Source organism: Branchiostoma floridae, chromosome 17 (assembly GCF_000003815.2).
Source record: "Branchiostoma floridae strain S238N-H82 chromosome 17, Bfl_VNyyK, whole genome shotgun sequence".
Taxonomy (NCBI): Eukaryota; Metazoa; Chordata; class Leptocardii; order Amphioxiformes; family Branchiostomatidae; genus Branchiostoma; species Branchiostoma floridae.
This window is the reverse complement of record NC_049995.1, coordinates 7,918,821-7,941,881: the sequence shown is the minus strand read 5'-3', so window position 1 is coordinate 7,941,881 and position 23,061 is coordinate 7,918,821. Positions and strand designations below refer to the sequence as shown.

Sequence of the window (23,061 nt, the reverse complement as noted above, 5' to 3'; positions counted from 1 at the left end):
CCGCTAGCTCAATATCTTTCATACCCAAGCCGATCTTGCTGTGGCATAAGATATCATAATAAGCTAGGGAAACAGCTGTGGCGAATAAAGGCCAGCTAAACTCCTTTCCAAGCTTTTGATGATATCTTATGCCACGGATAAGATCTACTTGGAGATTACAATATTTTTGCTTGCTAAGCAATGATTGACTCAGTGGTTACTACTAGGATGGTACCAAGGCTACTATGAGCACTCCCCCCCACCCTGTACACACACACGCGCACACACACACGCACACACACACACACACACACACACACACACTCACTCACACCAATTTCTCACTTATGAATTCCACATCCCTAGTCAACGAAGAGTAAGGCCTTAAGAAAAAATGGCCAAAAGAGCCCACAAATTGGAATCCCTAAGTAGCCCATATGTTGCATGCTAATACAAGTAAAGATGTAGCTATATAGCGAAAAACATCCTCTTTCCAATGGCATGCATGTGAAATTCTACTGTTCACCCGGAACCAAGTTGCCAAACAAGATGCCATGACATTTAGTGAACGCCATTCCTCACATGACCATACCAGTGTCAGTTGGCTACTGCTGTACCCATTTCTTGTTGTTGACCGAGTTATTTCTCGATTCTCACCACAGGCAGACATTACAAGCTGTCTATTCTCCATCTTAAACCAATCTTTTAACACCAAAGCCCCAGTAACACAGGCCATGAGCCAACCGCGGCATCCCGACATTTTCCAGACCATGGTTGGTCGTGAGCAAGGTCATCTGTGGTTGGGAGTTTGTCGGCGAGATTGCCTACTAGTCTTGAAAAGTCATCTGTGGCCACCAACTATAAAATTAAAAAAAAATCAAAGTCTGGAAAGCCATATTCTGCATGGATACGATCATAATATTGAATTGGAGTTAAAATAAGATGGGTTTCAGGCTACACTCAACAGAATGAACCAACTTTGGCTGGGGAGTTGTCGGGAGCAAAGACGTAGATCGCGGAAAGACCGTACAACGACCAAAAGTTGAATTCGCGTGACACCTTGATTTCAGAATTGGAATATGACACAAGAAACAAAGCACAGAAAACGTAGTAAATAAAAACGTTTTTATCTATGAAATTCGTTGAGAAACATGTCAGATCTTTCACAGCTTCTAGTTGTAAAACGGCGTAAGCTATGTGGTCTGTGTAATTTCACACTGTCTCATGTAAGGATAGCTGAAGTAGCTGGCTAGATACATGGATACCTGGAGCGCCGTTCCACCGGCCTTTGCCCAAAGTTGGTCTTCAGATGTAAACAAGAAGGTTGGAAATGTGTATTCTCTCACGTAAGGCAAAGATATACGGAATACCTGTGTCTCAAATTGCGTAAGACATACGTGCCAAAAACACGAACCTGGTACAAGTGACCGTAAACGTCCTTGTGCCAAGTTATGGTCGGTCGCTAACATCACAACACGTTCAGTAGTTGACGTGTTCAAAAAGTCATGGTGTGAGAACAAGAAAAACAAGAAAGCTTTATAAACTTTCGCTGAAAACAAACAATGTCCACTCATCATCAAATTTACTTTACGTGGAAATAAATGTCAAACTCTAGTCACGTCACCTTAAAACAGAGAGTAGTTTTCACCTGTAAGAAAATAACATCTTACATTACAGAGTCTTAAGCTTACGTCACCTAAACAAACAGTGCACACTAGTGTTTTTAATCCTGATGAGATCGGAGTCTTTTCTTAGCCATAACAAGACATTGAATTCTTTTCACCATGTTTTTGCCTCAAAATATATATATACTAAATTCTTGCCCAGGCTAATTGCAGGTATGCAAGGGGAATGACAAATATACAGAACAATATAGCATGTGTCTACTTTAGTCTAAAACGTACTAAAGATTCTAACTTATTATTGGATTTGACTTCTTTGTCTGAAACAATGGAAGAAGAAGGATCCCACCTTTTCTGTAATGTGTGGGTTCTGTGATGTTAGGAGTAAAGTAGTTTTCTCTTTTTCTTTGCAATTGAATGCAGAAAAATTAGGATGGATTTTGGTAATCCCTGCCTTTCATGATCGTAGGACGGACAGTTTTATAAATAAAATGTGTTCTTTTTTCCACTCGACCTCTGTTTGAAGTGATTTACGTACTTACAAGCTATTGAGTTCTTTCGCACACAGGTAACACATTTATAAAGTACTTTTTTGGTTACTCTAGAAATAGTTAAAAATTGCCAAATAGGCTTAATAATTTGCCAAAGGAGTTACGTGTATTAGTCAAGTGTCATTAAATAAATGACAAAATATTCAGAATTTCTGTGGCCAATCCTACCTAATTTGCTAGTCTGGAAAGAGCCTTGTAGTGACTATGTGAAATGCACAAAATTTCTTTAGATACAAAAAAGTGATACAATTTTCCTGTCCCAAAATTAATAAAACAGCTTGCATGGTTTACCACACGTAGACCTCTACCTTGTACAAATACACTGTCAGGCTTATCAGTAGGGCGTTATAATTATGGGTAATAGACTTTGGCGGGCCAAGGTTAAGGTATCTCGGTTGGCTAAATTGGCATTTTGACCTTCCACTGTTTTCTTATTAATAAATTAAGAAAGAATGGAGCCGTAACGAATATTGATAGATGGGCATTAGAGAATTCTAAATCTGATTTTTTTTGGGCCGAATTGATGACGTCATCATTTTATTACCTCTGACATTATTTTTTTCTATGACAAAATACAGCACTTTGGTACATATCACTATAATGAAACTTCGTTTTTCGTTGCATAATGATGGAAGCTACAAGCGTAGTGTTGCGCAAACTGATATCTACTAATGATCTGTAGTAATTAGAAAATGTTTGTTTTCATCTAATTAAAAAAAATTAATTCTTGATAACTACAGATCGTTAGTAGATATCAGTTTGCGCAACACTACGTTTGTAGCTTCCATCATTATTAGTGTACTGTATAACATAGCAACCACAAGTGGTCAGTGTAATGCCTATTCACAAATATACCGTATTAGTTCAGTATCCATTGATAGAAACAACGTACATGTATATAAAGGCCCATATAGATTGTAATTAGTGTACTGATAGAATATGGTTACCACAAGTGGTCAGTGTAATGTTCATTCACAAATATACAGCCTAGTTCTGTATCCATTCATAAAAACAACGTACATGTATATAAAGACTACTATAGATTGTAATTAGTGTACCGTTAGAATATGGTTACCACAAGTGGTCAGTGTAATGTTTATTCACAAATATACAGCCTAGTTCTGTATCCATTCATGAAAACAACATACATGTAGATACAGACCCTTATAGATTGTAATTAGTGTACCGATAGAATATGGTTACCACAAGTGGTCAGTGTAATGTCTATTCACGAGATGAAAATATGTTGGTCACGGTAAAGTGTTCTATTCATTAATAAAATAAAGGTTTTGCGGCATTTGCAGTCTACATAGATTGCTATAGATAATCTCTCTGATGTAGTTGGTAACAAGTTCCTATCATTGCACTCTATGGGATTTTTTGTAGTAGTTCTTACCCAGCTATTATGCAAATTGGTCTTATTTTGCATAATTGATTTTAATCGTTATTCCTCTCCTTCTTAGTTACACATGTCACGTGTTAGAGAGTCATGTAACGTATTTAGTCGAACGTATCAGAAACGTTGGCTGAATAAAACATTTGGTTGGATGCACATGTGTATAAAGAATCTTGTTATTCAGTGACTTACTGTCAATATGAAACTGTTAAGGTTGTATGCTAGTGGTAACTGCATTTTGTATTTGTACGACAACATTTCTGTAGATTCTTTTAAACATGCATATATCTGAATTAAGTGAAAGAGATTTGTAGCTGAATGAAGTGTTTGTTTTCTACTTGCTCTTTACTACTATACTTGCCTTATCAAGGTGGAGTTTTCTATTGCCAAAACAGTTGAATATTTACTTTCAAAAGTATGTAATGTGACCTGTTACACGTAGGCCACTTAAAGCATGGTGTCTGGATTATGTAAATGGAAAGCTGATGACTTTCAATGGACTTTGATATGTCAAAAATAATCAGTAGGAAGTTCACATACTACAAGTAGAAGGATCGACATGGAAAATGGCAATAAGAAAAAGCGTTATGATCTATTTTCATATTTTTTTTATGAAGATGATAATGATAACTAAATTGCACAGAAACGCGATCCAAGGTATAGCAACTTCTGTTAGAATTCTCGGAACGAAACTACTATAGAAGAGACCAGTATGTATTCTAGAATATATATTTCACTGTCTTGGATTTCTAACAAATAAATCAATGGGCAGTTTCTTATGTGTATAGTCATATGTCTAAGAAAAGTGTGAGGATTGTGTCTATAACACCATCTTAAGCACCTAAGTGCTCAAGTTACTCAGGTGTATACACCGTTATTTCTACAAATCCCCCCAGTAGTATCCAGCAATCAAACGTCGTGCAAAGCAAAGAAAACATGGCAGAAAACCTATCCAGTGCCCCTTGAAGCGTAGCATGGTAGTTTCCCATGCAGAGAGGACGTTATTCTAACGTGTTGAGAAGTATACTAATGATTGTGCGACCTCAAGTACTGTGGTGCTTCTCAGAAGCTGTCAACGCCTTTCCGAAAAATGTCGGTCAATCTGTAGCCAAATAAGGATCTGTCAACCGCCAAGTTCAAAGGCGAGAGTGACATTTTACTGTAATCCTATTTTGTACCCGACATATTTTACTAAGAACACTCAGCGGTTCAGAATCTGTGTGGCTTGTTACTGTGTTTGCGTCCTGTGTGGTGTGGATTAGAGCAGGTCTTTGGACGACAAGTAGGGATTTATCATGTAGCTACTGGCTGTTACGGTTTGGCGTTAGGAGGAATTCTTCAGATGTATGTGTGTATGTTTGTGTGTGTGTGTCTGTGTGTGTTTCTCTGTGTGTGTTTCTCTCTCTCTCTCTCTCCCTCCCTCTCTCTCTCTCTCTCTCTCTCTCTCTCTCTCTCTCTCTCTCTCTCTCTCTTTCTCTCTCTCTCTCTCTCTCTGTGTGTGTGTGTGTGCGCGTTTCCAGATGAGTTGTGGTCTTAGAACCTCCGGATGGATTGTAATGATATTTGGTATGTGGGTAGGAGTTGGGAAGACGAAGGTTAATGCTGATTTTGCCACCTGGTGTGTAACCTTGGTACTGCAGCAGATCTTACGGTTTTATCTTTTGTCCTAGACATGCTTTGGTCGTGTTTAAAACTAGGAAGGAAACGTGAACGTGGTAACTCATTCAAGAAAACGGAAACGGACTTTGACTAAAGATTTCAATACATTCAACCAAAGACATTATTTGAAAAAAAATATTAAAAGCAGCTGATAACAAACTACACAAGGGAGCCCAAACCTATGCCACGTCTTTCTAGCATCGCAAAATACATGACAACAAAAATCAAGACAATAGCATGTCAAAAATATAAACATATACATACAGACATACGAAAAACAATACATTTTTCACGGAGGGAAAATGTAGAGCTTAGAAACGGTACGATGTATAAAGCAAATAGTTGCTGACAGGCAAATTTTTACTGACCCGAGTCCGATCCTAGCCCCATGACCACAGTCTGCCACATTCAGCAAAAATACGTGATTCCTTATTATAGAAAAAATCGATTCAGTAAGCTCTAAGTACACGTACTAATTACTTTTATCACACGCTCTCTTAATTTTATTGCACGTATGCCAAAATCGATCAAAAGAGTAAATTTGTCAAACACCACACATAATATCGGCAGCCATATGTTACTGTAAATGTGTTTTAAGTATTCGGCATCAAAATTGTACAAAATCTAAAAACTGATAATTTCAAGACTGACCATTGCTATAACCAAATGGTATAAAGTTAATGTTGTCATTTCCGCTCCTTCATAGATTTGGAATTTTACGGAAGCAAAAAATTTGTTTTTGTCTTTTTGAAAAATGGCATAATACAAGATCATATCTACAGTAATAATCTCTATAACACGAGCTTTCTGACCCCCTGGACTTCAAATTGGGCTATTCAGGGTAAATAAAGGATTCAATTGATGGATGGATTGAATGTTTGCTATTGTAAAATGCTTCGTCATGTTACGGTGATCAAATATATCCTTTATTAAGCTTTGGCGTTAACGCATAATCCTGTGCCAAATTTATACACCTCGATCAACTTTGAACTACTTTCTACACTTGGATATAATGCTAACGTTATATGTTCTTTCATGTCTTCAAACAACTTTGTCATTCTATGGTATTAGTACGCCTTTTCCGACTTTTGTTTACAATTTGTTGCAAAGATTTACTCATTTCTAATCTGCCTTGTACTATTTATTAACAGTATGGTCAAACCTTTTATAAACGGAAGAAAATTAATGTTGGCGCGGATGTCATCCATATAACTGAACATGACCTTACTAGGCAGAGATAACAAATTTCAGTCTTCGTTTGTTTTCTTTAATGATTTTGTAAATTGCTCCATTTGGAATCAGTCATAAATGAATAAATATAAAATATGAATATATACATATAAAGGCCATGATGGATACTTATGATAATTGGTAGGTGCGAAGATGGGCCAAAAAAATCAATGGCTATGTTTGATAATGGCCCCCTAGCGGCTTTCTATGATAGTGCAGTGGAAATTCCTGATATTAGTTACAGAAGACTTCACAGGTACATCAAAGGCAACCAAATTTAAATATATACAAAAACACCCCCTACGCCCAATACGTGTTTCTTGTGTTGGGTGTGTCCAGGGGTGTCGACCTACTGGCGAAGTACTTTAACCTGTACTAAACAAACTTATCATCAGCACTGCGTGTTACGTTCAGAATGACGTGTCCAGGTGACTCCAGGTGACATCACCACCAGGTGTGTTACCTGTAGACGTGCTGCGTACGTACAGGTGAGGCTGGCGTAGAGCCAATGTATGACATCAGCTTACGATGTTTGCCGTTTGACTTTCAGAATCAGCTTCCTAGAAGACAAAGGGTCTAAATGGTACCAACGTAGTCGTACAACAGTGGTTTATGTCTTCTTTTTCTTTAGCTCAATATTGAGACGAAACAAGGCGCATTTTCAAGTTAAACGCTTATTCACCTTTATCCGCGGGGTAACCTATATCCATTGCTTTCAAAAGCAGAGTATTTAACGATATTAAGTCAACGGACCGTGGTTCCAAATTGCGATATTTTCAAAATATTGCAGTTTGAAACCACTGCCCATGGTATTGATATCACTACCATCGTTTTTAAAAAGAACGGATATAAGTTACCCCGCGGATAAAGATGAAGTAATGCTAGCTAGTAGCGCAATGCAGCTCGCTCTTTGAGCTAAGGACACTGGGCCACCCCTACTCTTCTTGATAAGTGTGTTGGGTTCTTTTGCGTGTATATGTTTGACATCTAAGATAAATGTCTTAGGATTCCTCATTCACAGGGTCTTTCTTGGACGAAATCAGTGCTGAGAATTCAACACTCAGGTATCAAGTGATACATTCAAAGTATATTCAACATCATTATATACAGCCTACAGGGCGAACTTTGTCACATTACACATACTTTTCACATCATCATCTGTGGCGCTACTGTCCCCGTATGCTTTAATACATAATTTACAATCAAATCTGAAAGTTTGATAAATAAATAAATAAACAAAGCACTGAAAGCTTACTGCTTAATATTACATCGTTCTAGTATTTTACTGTTGCAGCATTGGCTAAGCTAATGTACACATCTACTAGCTACATTGTTTATATAAGGCGAGGCTTGAGTTGTATACTTATGTGATTCTTATCCCCACCAACGGAGTAGATGTAGAGGCTTGGGCACCAGGGGTCAATGACCTAGAGGGTACAATGACCTCCATGATGACGATACCAGTATATTTCGAATTCTCATCTTATCTCTTCTTCCGGATGAGAGCAAAAATAGACAGCTGTTCGTCACATATCGGGACAGGGTCACATTTTCAAGGATGGGGATAAATCAGATGACGCACATGCACATGTGGTACACTTGCATACGCAGTACACCTCATAATTAATAACCACGGGGTATAAGAAGCCAAATTCTCAATATCAAGACTCACATGTATAGTGTGAAGCAACTATGCATCACAGATAGTTGTAGCATGTAACGTTGTATATTCACTACTAGGCAAACATTACGTCTTCCAGTGTTTTCGACTTTATCAAGACAATAACTGGACGGCATATAAAAGAATCATAAGTGTATGTTTCTGTAGGATGTACAAATAGATCGCTCGCTCACTCACACACACACACACGCGCGCGCGCGCGCGCGCACACACACACACACACGAGCGATCTTGAGTTATACCGCTCACACGCAGACAAACACACATACACAAGCGCACGCGCAAAAGCACCGTGAAACACACACACACACACACATGACAGTTCCTCGTATCTATTCTTTTCAATCCACAAACCACTTAATCAGTAAGTGTATTGACGTAATTAAGCCTGTATTAGGAAAGGTGAAGATGGTTTTCAGACGCAGGCGTACGGCTGGTTTTAGTCAAGTGTACTGCCCGTGACGTCATGACTACGTCATCAGGCACCATATAGGCGTCTGGATTCAACTCCTGCAACGCTTCACCTTGTCTTGTTCAGCGGGAATATACTATTTTGATTTAGTCTAACGCCAAAAAATATCTACCAACCAGAAATGAATACCATATCATGTCCAGATTACAAGATACTAGTATCAAAACGAAAGTTCCTGTGGGCAGTACTATAGAAAGTCTGATTGTGTGTGTGTGTGTGTGTGTGTGTGTGTGTGTGTGTGTGTGTGTGTGTGTGTGTGTGTGTGTGTGTGTGTGTGGAGGAGGGGGGGTCGAGTTTTTTTAGGACTTACCCGCATACCGTAGTATCACGAAAATTCATCCAGACGCTCTCGAATCTTCTTTTTTATGCACAGACACACAAACGAACGCCGACGAAAACATGATTTTTTTTAAAGAGAAGGTATTATAGGAGATGCCGGCAAGGGGAGAATGTCTGGGGTGGGATTAAAACATAAACTTAAATGGGTGTCTGTACTATACAGGGCCGAATGGAGGTCAGAGAGTCCAACCCACGCTTGATTACATGTTGGCTATGTTTCCCTCGCCGGGAATTCAAAATAACTCGGGCAGCGGAATGTCCGGGTTCGTTTCCTGTCGTTCTGCTGCGGTGACAGCAAGCGGACGTAACGGTCAGTGTCGCGATAACAGCTAAACGTAAACAGCTGAAAACCAGAGTTTGTTTTCTGCGGTCTCTATGAAAGATTTTCACCCTCCTATTAGAATTAGTGCGAGAGTGAAAATATCTTCATGATCGCGTTTTCTCGGTTCTTTTTACGCTTAGTTTCGATTTTTTTTCTCTCTCTCTCTAGCTCTCTCTAAGAAACCCGTCATACCTCATTCAAAAATTCGTTTTTAGGCCACAGCAAGTAAATTTAATGGATGACATCAACGCGCGCATTAATTTTCGCCTGATTTCAGAAAAAAAAACAAGATTTGTTTCTTTTACAGGGATGGTCAACATGACGATTAAATACCAAAATGAGAAAACATGTTGTGTTGTAGCCTAATAATTGTACTTGTAGAAGTGACACTTGCGAGGTACCCAGGACTGTAGTTGTAGAAATGAAACTTATTGGATAGTTGTAAAACTACTAAAAGTGACACCAATATGGAAGCCATGAATGTGGTTACCAACTTTGTTGGTGATGCCAGTCTAGCATACTAGTGTCACTTTTACCACACCAGTACATGTCTTGAATACAGGAATGAATGCCTTGTTGGCTCTGATACCATGTTTTGTCCCTTTAATTCTTGTTGCAACATTCATCACAGCTTTATGGTGCCTATTTTTGAAAATGCAGCCATCTTGTTTTTTATCACCCGTCTTGTTTTTTTTCGCCCTGTCGCACTATTTTTGCAGTCTGCAGAGGATGTCATCCATAAAATTTACTTGCTGTGGCCTTATTAGAACTGTAGTAGATTGGAACTCGTTGCCACCGAGTGCAGTACAGGCATCCTCACTAGATAGCTGTAAACAACATTTGCAGTTGGATGTGCATAAGTGACAGGTCGTTCAGTGTAATATAACCAGCTGCTGCCGTGCCGCGTACCTACTAAGCTGGTGTGGCGGTTATACAGGCTACATAGATACAGATACAGACGCTGGAGTGAAGGGCGGTTATACCGGCTATACATACACAGGTACAGATGCAGATGCAGATACAGATACAGATTCAGCATTGTGATCTCACTGGATGAAAACAAATATGGTTTACTTAGAACTGCATAATGAAACGATTGGACATTCGTTCGAAGTTGGGGGTATACCGACGTTAGGGGACCCATCGTTACACCAGTTTAATACAATGATCATGACATCGCCATTTAGTTATTAAGTGATATCATCTGTACTCGCAATGAAAGCCATTGAATAATAAAGCCAGAAACTATGACAAGAAAATGAAGAGTGTGCGGCCGCATATGCGTGGCGTTGGGGGAATATAATTTGAAAGAGAAAGTTTCTGGTAGAAAGTGACCGCATGTTACCCCAAACTTTATCAGTACAACCCCACGTTCCTTACCCGCATACCTACAGCTCCAGTGTGGTGAACCTCAGCCCCACATGTCCCATACCGCCCTGGACACGAGCCAAACGGAAGCTGTATTCGGAAATTATTCGGAAGGACTCGCGCCGAGTCGGGAGGATCCCGTTCCCAGGTTCCTACAAGTCTGCGTGTCTGAAATGACTGCCAATTAACGTGTCGGAGTACCGTGGGTCCGAACTTTCTCAGAAGACATTTCTCTCAAGTCTTACGTACATATAAGGAGTTAAGAAGTTTGAACTCAAGTACCCTTAATGAAATCTGAACAGGGATAAGTTGGAATGAATTCTTGAAGGCCAAAGTAGTGTAATAGCTCAAACATCTAGACTTTGTTAAGTTGAACGAAAAAAGTCCATCATAGAAACCAATAAAAGGCATTTGTTCTTTTGTCTTTTTATTGCCCTTCCTCTGTTTTCCATTACTAGTATTTTCTTATTTTTCCCTTTTTTATTCCCCTTTGTTTCAACGAGCAAGACACTTTGATTCATGTTTCCAAGCACTCCTTTTAGCTCTACATCATTATATATCAATTATATTGTACATCAATTATAACATCAACTCTCACAATTCCACCGGGTGCCATAATACCACCACTTCAAAGAAATTGTCATATAGGCCTTTTTCAACATTATCATGAACACCTAAATACCCGAAGAGTTTATTCCTCAGAGGATTAGTGATGCTGCATTGGTACATAACTTATTCAAATCACTTTACATGTATTTTTCTCGTGTGGCAGTATTATAGAACCTAGTAGTTGATGTCACAATCAATGTCAAGGTAAATTTTTGGGTGTCTGTGGAATTCAGAAAATGGCTTTCCAGACTTAAACTACACAGTGTTAAGGCAACCCTGTACTTGTCTACAAGTCTTGTTGAAAGCTTACACGACACTAAGACGGCCCCAGATAACATTATCGTGCTGTATACAACATGCCTTCGGTTCTTGGAAACCGACTGTCAACACGTTCTGACACCTCTGTTCCCCAGGCCGTGACACGGCGCGGGAAATGTAAATCATTACGTATAACTCTGCGCGAATGGTTCCATCGGGTTGGTAACTGTATTACAAAGTTTTTTTTTTTTAATACAAACCGAGTGATATTACAAAAGGCCACGGTAAGTAAGTTTATGGATGCCATTCTCTGCAGATCCAATGCCATTCTCTGCAAATTCAAAAAAAGATACTAAACGTAAAAAAACAACAAGATGCCTAAATTTTCGAAATAGAACCCATAAGGTTGGTAGCTGTACAACAAAGTTTTGTTTTTCTTTATCACAAAACCAAATTATATTATACCGAAGGCCGCAACAAGATATTTTATTGGTGGCATTCTCTACAGACTCTAAATTTAGTGCGAGAGGACAAAAGATTAACAGGATGAGCAAAAGAACAACACGGCTAGATTCAAAATAGACACCATAAATGTTGCAACACCAAAGAAATAAAGCGACAAAACATGGTATCACAGCCAACATGATCTTCATTTCTATATTCAAGAGGTGCAAAAAGTGACAACTACAGTCATGACTACCACAAAACTACAGTTCCACTTCTACAATTACAGTCATGGCTACATTTTCCTCACTAGTGTCACTTATCACTCACCGTGTGCATGTGTCACTTCTACAAATACAGGACATAGTGTCAAACTGTGGTATTTTCTCGTCATGTTGACAATATTATAGAAAGGGGAAAATTGCTTTGTTTTTGCAAGATCAGACGAAAACTGATATCGATGAGCGCGCTGATGTTATCCACAAAAGTTACTTGCTGTGGCCTTGTAAAATACCTGGATGTATATAAAGACCTCTGTTATCCAGACTGTAGCGCTGTCGTCTGTCTGTCAGGCCTCCGCGGGTCCATGCACGGAAGTAGGAACAACAGGGCACGTTTGTTAGACGCCATGGTGACGGAGAAAAGTGTAAAGTTCTGCTCCTGGTATGGTTGGTATGGTAGAACGAAAAAAATGATGAGGGGTTACTGCTAGTCTACAGGCAGACTTGTCAGCTGGATGAAAAAGAGAAGAATTTGGCCAAATATAAGTTACTGTGGGTTTTCAGTCAGTTTTTTTGCAGCGTATCCACCGACCGAACAGTTCCCTCCAAGGCCAATTAACTCCTACTAGACTTCTATTCTTAACCTATTATTATTTTGCCAGGTGGGAGTCTGGTAGAGTCTAGAAGAAGGGGGGGGGGGGCATTCAAAAAGTATGAAATTTTCGTAATTCTGATTCACAAACGTTAGCAAGCAGACTTTTTCAATCCCCTATTTGTCTTAATTTGATGATCGTTCAACGTCAACATTATTCCAACCAGAAGCCTTCCAATTGCAAAGCTACAAAGGTCTTCTGTCACAGCAGTGAAATGATCTGTGAAGTTATAGACACACACAAACAGTCACTGTAGGATAACGTCATACTTGTTCATCAAATGGACCAAGGAAAATTGCCACGTTTCATTGAACAACAAAATCATAATCGCACTTGGCGATACGTACGAGGGGTGTTCTGTTCCTTACCAAGAAAAAAGGCGCAGAGCTCAAAATAAGGGCACCATTACATAGTTTCAATCTTTTGTGAATATCTACCAAATTTCAAATCAGACTGGTATTTACTTTTCAGTCGACGTCCTTTTGAAAATCAGTAGGTAAGTAGCAAGAAAAACAAGGGTGAACTGTGATCGGACATGTGTGGGTTGTGTTCCTCATGTTATGAAATCTTCGAAATTATTGTCAAAATCTTTGATGAGGATTTTCTTTGTGTTTCAACAAGAAAGAAGTGTGTTTCTGCATAGCAAGTTGACCCGCACACCTCAGGTCGCAGCTCAATTGTCCATTTTTTGCCTTTGCCTTATCTAACGTTACTTGGCGTCACCTGCGAAGAAGTTATCATAGTAGCTTTTGGCACACGTGGACATTCACGAAAATGCTGTATACTTCATAATTATGCCCAGAAAGTTCAGTTATGTACACTATTTCTTTGTGAATCATAGAATTATAAGTCAAGTCTTAAAACAGTATGCCACCTGACGTAGGAAACAATTTCAGTAGATAAATCTGACGAAACTCTTTTTTTTTCAGGTTTTGCAGACGTCATTATGAAGTTTGTCTGTCATCGATATTTGGCGGGAAACATACATCAGGATGTGACGCTGTCGTCTGTCTGTCAGACCTGGTCGGGTCCATTTTCGGAAGTAGGGCCAACAGGGCAGGTTTGTTAGATCAAATGGTGACAGAGATAAGTGTAAAGTTCTGCCTGTGGTATGCTATATTGTTTATACCATTGTTACAACAGAGGAGCATATGGTTTAAAGGTCTAGAGTGGTAGACATAGATGACAGCTTTTTTTTTACAAAGGAACATTAAAAGATGCACACTTGAATAATCAAGGTCTATAGAAAAAAATAGCTGTCAACCAAGTTATGATCTTTCAGATACAGAAGCTTTCTACCACATGTAAAATCACGACAATAGCATGTCCGAAACACTAGTTTTCCGAACCAGAAGTTCCACTGCAGTACCTTAGAAAATCGCTAGGGAGGTATTATCGAACTTGACCTTTGTTTTCTTGGACCTACCCTGTTTGAATATCATAACAATCCGTCCACAGCTCTTCGAATTATCATGGCACTACACAGACGTACAGATAGACAACACACACAGACATACACATGCACACACGCACGGACGCGCACTCACACAAACATACACGCACACACCCACACATGCACGAAATATAGCACCTTCTTGCCGAATATAATAAACTGTAACGTTAACGTTACACAAGACGTTGTAGACGAAAACACAAAGATCTTCTTGAGTCGGTTGCTTAACAGACATAAGGTCACACAGTTGTATGATGTCATTCTTGTTTCTCAGTTGAACCGTAAAAAAACGACACATCTAGTTGAACAACGTAATGATGATGTTAATTTCAGGCCCGTATTGACTGATGTAATGTGTTTAACACTTCACTTACTAATGTCAATAGTACGTGTAAGCCTACCATAATTATAGTTTTACGACAGTTGAGCCGTTTTGCAGCACTTTGGTGTTTGTCCTAGTAATGACATTTTACAAAGTGGCTATATCGCCAGAATAAATCTGTCAATAGTGGTAAAATTAAAAAAAAAAAAAAAATTCACAATGTTTAAAGGATGATCATCATGTCAATAACAGAATTTCCACTGCTGCCAGAATCATGCACCCTGTCAAAAGTGGGAACAATTCTGTTATTGACATGATTATACACTTTCAACATTGCGAATTTTACTACTATTGACGTGATAGGCTAAAGACAAAGTTGTAAGCATTTTATCACTTGCTTCAATATGATAAATACAGTAGATATGATAGACTTTAAACAAGGACAACAACATTTATGATTTCGCGTAATTTATGTTGACGATATCTTTGTTGGCGTCCCTCGCACAATGCAGCTAAGTTCGCCAGTCAACTATCATTAATTATACTCAGAAGTGACATTTAAACACTGACTCAAGCCCAATCATTATCGATGTTCATATAACACCCACGGACAACGTCTGCTCTGTAGTCTGTGATACTTTGTAATCACCTTTGACCTCTATTATATCAGGTAGATCAACAGCGTGTATGTCATCATGAAGTAGACAATTTATTCACACTCGGACGATTCGTACCGAGCTAGGCAGGCAACTCTCTCCCCGTACTGCTTATCTAAGGTCATCGGTAAGACCTGCCTTGTCTGCCGAACAGATTTTCTGCTGGCCCTCGTTGGAGTCTAGTTTCCAGGGTAACGAATCGAAGCTGTGTAAAAACACATGCCGCAAAAACTGACAAAAATGTTTAGTTACTCAAAACTAGTTCTATATATCACTGAAACAGTAATATGGAGATTTTAGCGGAATATCTACGGTGATTGTATTTAGAAGAAAAATAGGTTATGAGCGCCATGTTGGCAACGTTTGTAGGTGGACCACGTGACTTGTAGGGTTCAATGCACCCATACATCAAAGGTTATCAAACTGACAACTGTGTGACCCATGGTCTGATGTCTGCACGTTTCGATACACGTGTTTTTGATACTGATAGTATACATGTTGTTTGTCTGGTTGGTAGTACTGCCGTCTATGTTATCCTTTTTGCGTTGATCTTAAGGTTAATACTAGAATACGAGATATGAAAAACAGAAGTCCACTTTAGTACCATTACAAGCCGCAAGGGGGCACAGAACCTAATAATTTCGTGGTCTTATGAAGTCCTATCCGCATACCAGATATTGACAATACACCCAGACATTCTCGAGTTATCCTTGTCAAAGACAGACAGACAGACAGACACACACACACACACACACATACACTATACACACACGCGCGCGCGCGCGCAGACACACACACAAACGAATCTGCCCCCACCCCCCACATATACAGACACACAAACGCGCACACCCAGTAAACACACACACACATACACACACACAAACAAATTAAACACACACACATACATACACACACACACACACACACACACACACACACGAATGCTCTCAAAAACACGACCTTGACGTCATGATGCCGAAGGTAATAATGTAGGCATAAGCTGCTCTATTCTACAAATAAGGTACTGTCTTTCACACGACCCTGTTGGCCATTGTTTATGACTAAACCCGGCGAGACGCCCCCTTTGTTCTGTGAAACTGCCGCAGGGGCAGAAGACCAACAGAACCACTTGTTGATCATACAGTCACTGAAATACCGTAAATACAGAAATTTTCGCGGTGGTTTTAGGGTCGCAGTTTTTGTGGTCATATGCTTCACTGTGAACTCGAAACCACTGCAAGAATTTGTCAACGCTGCTGTCTTCTCCCCGCCTAACCTCTGTCTAAGTGCTACACGTACGTACTAAAGTGATACATGTTGATGATGTGTTCTGGGCGCCTGATACAGAACGTTAAATACTTGCAAAGCACAAATTGAACACGAGTTTTTTTCAACATTGAATACATAGATGTATGCTTTAAGAGTTGTTACTTATCCAAAGGGTAGATACGGTTATACCAGTGACAGTTGATCACTCCTACACTGCTAAAAGAGACTGTTCTGTCCGTCTGTAGCACCTTTGCTGAGTCGCTAGTACATGTACTATAATGGTGGTTTACGACCGGCTATCCGTAAAGGCGCCGAGCTGTACAGGTTGCAAATTGTACTCGTTTAGTCAGCTAACTCATCTGGCATATTAGTCAGTCTTTTGTCAAATAAATTTCTATACTACTGCATTTCCATCAACCTGTGGTGTCTGTTAAAGACTCGTACTTTATTTTTACGACTTCACGTGGGCAGCACATGTCAGAAAGGATCGACTGAGACCGACTGTGGAACCAGTTTTGTGACGCTTGAACGTGTTCCATGCTGTTTTCTCTACCGTACATTTTCGGTCTGCTCTGCGAAGTATTTCGTAAGGAAACGTTTCTAGGAGCCAAGAACAACACTAGGTCGAATCCCCGCACATGTCTGGTGCGTTATACTAACATCTTATTAATCACCTGCACATGGCGAGGAGGTGTTTATTTGGGAGTGAATCATGTTATAAGCCTCGGTTTGAAATGATGGGTAAAACCAGTTAAGACCGGTTCAGACTTGTATGATTATCTCTATCTATCTATCTTGTGTATGTGTGTGTGTGTGTGTGTGTGTGTGTGTGTGTGTGTGTATGCCATAGTGTGACTGTGTTTGTGTGTGTTTGTGTATGCCATCAACATCGTGCGTGTGTGTGTGTGTGTTGTGTGAGTGTATGCCATGGTGTGTGTGTATGTGCGCGTCTGTGTGTGTGTGTGTGCCTTGGTGTACGGTGTGCGTCTGTGTACATGTGTGTATGTGTTTATGGTATGTATATTATGTATGTATGTATATCTGTGTGTCTCAGCTCTCTCTCATCCTCTCTGTCTGCCCGTCTCTTCTATATACGATTAATAATATATAAAGCCATATATATTTCCAACTGACTAGGCTAGAAAGTAGCTGTCATTTTCCCTACCAACTGTCTATCAAACCCATTCATGTACTATTATTCTTTACAAAATCATTCATTCATCCATCCTTCATTTGATCATCTATTGAGTTATAATTACTATCTGTCCATGTGCACACTTCCAGTATATCCTTAGAACTCCAAAAAAATGTTTTCCAGAATTAAACTTTCATAACAGAATAATAACGTCACCTTTTATATATGTATACATGAGACAACGAAGTAATGGCGAAACAAAGAACATGAAGTTTTGTATAGTGTACAACACCAGCATTTGCTGCTTAGTGTTCCACGTTGTACTACGAGAACCACTAGAGAGCCCAAAATTGACCTTGACCTTCGTCTCCATAAGACCTATCCACATACCCAAATCCATCCAAAGGTCCTAGAATGTTATGGTGACCAAAAATATCTAGAAACACAGGCAGACAGACAGAAACACACACACACACACACACACACACCGAACAGCAATACCTCAATTTTTCATGGAGGTAATAAAGTCAAATTAGTAAAGTCTTGATGTAACAAAACGCCTTTAATTCGGCCTCGTAAATTCACATTCCCCCATTCTGTAACCTAAATGTTAGCCTTGTCAGTACATGTGAAAGTTGACGGCCATGTTTGGCTGCGACATTGTACCATAGCCTCCCTTAACACCCATGAATGTCTAGACCTTATTGATAACTTCACCCGACCTTTTTCGTGTGGTGAAAACGTTGAATAATTGATGTAGTCATCACATACATAGACAATTGTAATGGCATTGCGATACATTTATGAAGAGATCACATTTGTTTTATTAGACTTCACGCTAAGAATAGTACTATTTTGTGGTGTCTCTTTTGTGTTGGTCTAATTGGTTGTGATGGCTTTATGTAGTCAAGTGCGCGTGCCTAGAAAGGAGTTATTTGTTAGGACAAGGAAATGGCATGGGCAAAATCGAAAGAACTTCCTAGTAAACATGAAAGTTTGAAACAGAAAAAATGTTGTGACGTTAATTAAAAGTATCTTTTATATGTAAACCCTTAAATATATATCCAATAACTATATTTATTGCATGACACAAATGCCGTTCAGAAAAGTATCTATACAGCAAAGTATCTTTACAGCGCAATAAAGAAAAAGGGTTCACTAAGAATTTTACTGCACTGATTTTGTCGTCTTTTTTTTTCACTCAAAGACTTTGTTCTTTTGTCCTTTTTCTCCAAGCCATTGTTACATGGAATACAAATACAGGTAGACAAAAGTCGTCCAAACTTCGAGTTCACCAGCTTCGTAGATTCCTTTCCGAAGTCGCCATGTGACTCTTTTCTCTGTTTCTTATTGCAAAACTTGTCTATTATTCTCAATCATTAGTTCACTGAGTTCAAACATAGGTAATTTTAATGCCCTCCAAAGTTCAAGGTCAACAGGCGGTGCCGTCCTGACCGAAATACACTTGCTGGACTCATGTCTCTGTTTGTCTTCTAAATCTTATCAGAGCTATTCTCGACCATCATTCCATCGAGTTCAACCGGAAGTAATTCCAAATGTCCTTCAAAGTTCAAGGTCAACAGGTCTTTGCTTCCTGCTGTCCGAAGTTGAGACTCTTGTCTCTGTTTTTCTTCCGAATCTTATCAGCAATACTCGACCATCATTCCATAGAGTTCAAAGGGAAGGAAATGTCCTTCAAAGATCAAAGGTCAACAGACCAGCAAATGTCCTTCAAAGTTCAAGGTCAGCAGGTCATTGCCTCCTGTCCCATGTTGCCCTGCGACTCTTGTCTGTTTTTCCTTCCGAATTTTATCAGTCATTCTCGACCATCATTCAATCAATAAAAAAAAAGGTCAAGGTCAACATGCCACCAAATGTCCTTCAAAGGTCAAGGTCAACAGGCCGTTGCCTCCTGTCCCATGTTGCCCTGCGACTCCTGCCTCTGTTTCTCTTTCCGAATCTTGTCCGCCATTCTCTCTACTGTCCTACATATCTTCCCAGCGGCGGGAGTTTTGAACACCAGATACCGCCCAGTCCTGGTGACCACGTCCTCTTCAATCTGCACATAGAAAATGTTCGGTTCTACGCCGTAACTCAGAACTCTGGTGAGAGACCACTGTCCGATGTCGCCATCTTGGCCAATGAATTCTAGAAACTGGTCTGTGATTCGCAGTCTTCCTGTGGAAAAATAGAAGAATGATTTTTATCAAAGTGAATACCAGAACAGAGAAAATGTTTGGTTCCACATGTAACTTAGAACTCTAATTAGAACTTAGACAACTCAACACTTTTCAACTATGAAATATCTCAGTTGTTTCAGTTATTTTGAGTACAATTCTTTGTCACCGTTTATGATGAATTCATTATCCTTTATTTGTAACCTGTTGATCTGCATTCGTATTTCGTTATATCTTTGTTTTATATTATACTTATCACATCTGTATTCTAAGATTGATACCTGTTAGTTTAAATGGTAGAGGATATCGTGTTAGCCTTGTAGACTTTCTTTACTTTAATGTTATTGCTTTTTATATGTGGGAATAAATAAAAATAAGTTGTCCGATGTCACCATCTTGGCCAATAAGCTCAAAGTTACTGATCTGTGATTATGGTGACTCGTGGTTTGAGTGACTAATGTTATCAATTATCAATATAGCTACATCAACTATGCAGAAATCTTAAGGAGAAATATCTACCTGCGCCCACGACTTTATTCCCTGTCCCCACCACTCCAACCTGGTACCAGCCCTCCGCATCAGGCAGGCGCTTGCTGCTAACCATGCCCATTCCGCTAGATGTCGCTCCTGACCGTTCGATTACGGCTGACAGCTGTGCTAACAATCGATGTTCACTCGTCAACCGCGGCAGCGTTTGTGGTTTGAAAACTTTCACCTTTGCATAGCTCCGTGGCTGTGAGACATAATACAAACAAAATAAGTATGAGAGCGTTACACATGCAAGTGTTGTGGTATTTTACGTAAAAGAAATTTCACTCTTCAAGCAATTGAATGGGAATCCGGAAGCATTAAAATAGTGAAACGTCGCACAGCATTGTTTTATCTCTTTTATGAACTTTCCTTGATATATTCATACTCTGAATTGATTATCCTGTATACATACGCTTAACATTACTCCTACAGGCATATGTCAGTTCTACACCATATAACAAAACTGCCAGTACACATGTATTTACCATAGGCCCAGTAAATATTTGCGTAAACTCAAGTCAACATGGGTTGCATATTGATATTACTTGGCTTGGGGAAAGTGTACGGGGAAGTAGTTTGTTTTCTACTTCACCGTTGTGCAACCTGGATATCTAGAAAAAAATCTATTTCTTCGACCTCTTGATCAAACTTTACCTGAACCAAAATGATGTCATAGTAAGCAACCCATACGGACTTAAATATACGCACATGTATGTGTGAACTGGGCCTTACTACGTAGATGATGTATCCTTGCAATGGCCCAAATACCCCACCCCAAATCCCAACCCTAGCCTTCAGTGAATACCAAACAAACAGTCAAGTAAATTTGGAGGCCACGTTTCAATCAATCACTAGCTGTAACCTACCTACCTTACGTTTGCAGACCCTTGAAAACGGAAGTCCGACAAAAAACAAAACTCTTATAACACCACAAGTTCTTGCGTCATTACTGTGTTACTATATACTGTTCCTCCTGACGCACGTAATTAGTTACAAATTGAACGTATCCTGTGGGTTTCCCTTCATTAAAACACACCGTATGTCCGTAGAACAAGCACTCGACATGTTGAAGAACACTTTGAACTGTTGGTAATGTTTTGTGTGTACAGGAGGCTTCAACAATAGCAGGGGATGAAAGGCTATATTATATTTCCTTTCCCCCATCGATCGAAGCGATAAATACTCTTTTCAGTTGGCGGATCGGGTTGCAAAGCTTATTGTGGAACCGTCTGTCGGTAAAGGTCCTTTGTTGAAAAATGTGAACTTGTTTGACCCAATCGATATACATGTAGTGCATGTACATTTAGGTGTCGTTCTGTTTATAACCCCTAGATGGGGCTATTTCGCATTGAGAGAAATGTGTAAAGCTAGAACACACTCAACGTATACATTGTTCGGTACAGATATGAATTTGCAAAAGGCATTTTGGTAAAGGCATTTTCGGTAAGAAACAACATAAACACAGCCGACAAATTTGTTGGGTGTCGTTGTCTTTAAACTCGCCAGACAACGCTGTTTCACACTACTGATCAAGATAATGCTTTTTTATCGGTAGCAGCTAATATATATATATAGCTGTACAACAATTATAACATACCTGATCATCAACTTACAGCACTTAGACAGATAATCATTGTAATGTCTACTGAGTATTAACGAATCGCAATAGCTGCTATTTTGGTTGTAAGAGGTCTTGAAATGGTTGGAAATTGCACCCACAACGATGTTTGTAAATTGTTAGGTATACAGACTGTAAAATAGTCATTACATAATAAACAGTACAGATGTAGTCTTTTCAGCTTGTCCCGTACATATAAACTTAAACCGTTATGTAAACTTAGCGACCATGAAACGTACAAACTTGCCAGCTTGTATATACCAAATCCGTACCCAACGGAGCTTCCATAAGTACAGACATTACTATATCTACTAGTTATACACCACTCAGTTACAAAGGGTCTCTGAACCAAAGCGCTATACTAGCACTATATAGCTATCGTTGTTCCTGCTTATATAAGTATGGAACACGGGAGTCATGTGTATGATTCTTACATTTGAGTGACCACTGCTTAGCCTGCCTAGCATTTTCCCGTTATAAGTTACCTATTCAACTGTTAAAGCCCCAAACAATAGCAAGGTAGCATCATAATCTATCCTTCAAACAATAGCTTACCTGGTCAACGCCTTAAACAGGTGAATTGTGGTACCGTTTTATGAAGACAGTCGTATGATCATTGCAAGAAACTGCGATCTTTGCCCCTTAATAAGAAGCCTTAAACGGCCCCCACCCAAAATACTGGGTAAGTGTTTGCCTTGACTGTTCATTTAGTGTACACACATACGCCTGGGTAAACACACGCCTACCAGAGTCCGCACGACGTTGTGTTATCAGTAACACAAATGACCGCGTCAAAATGCAAATGATAGAATCATTAATACTTTATCATAATGGCACTAATACAAAAATACAAGAAGGTAATGATACTACGGAAATTGATATGCTATGTGTTTTTTTTGTTCTGTATTCAACATTATTGTCATTACAACTACTTTCTGAACATTGCAAAAATATGACCGTTTAGATGTTTCTTGTCCATACTACTAGTAGTGTTATAATTTTTGGAACATTGAACTTTCTGTGTAGGGGTATTTAAATTTTCAAGTGTGCAAGGAAAACTTTTAAACCCTTGAGAAAATTTGAATACTTATACTAA

General features: G+C 39.3%; 1 protein-coding gene across 1 annotated transcript; it reads right to left on the bottom strand.

Annotated features, from left to right (window-relative positions):
- Positions 1 to 18,180: 18,180 nt before the first annotated feature.
- On the bottom strand, positions 18,181 to 21,266 carry LOC118405102 (the record flags this gene model as incomplete). The annotated part of the gene is given in 3 exon segments (XM_035804505.1): positions 18,181 to 19,817; positions 20,336 to 20,549; positions 21,218 to 21,266. Coding segments are annotated over 2 exon segments (375 nt in total). The 3' UTR covers positions 18,181 to 19,533.
- Between the last annotated feature and the right edge of the window lie 1,795 nt (positions 21,267 to 23,061).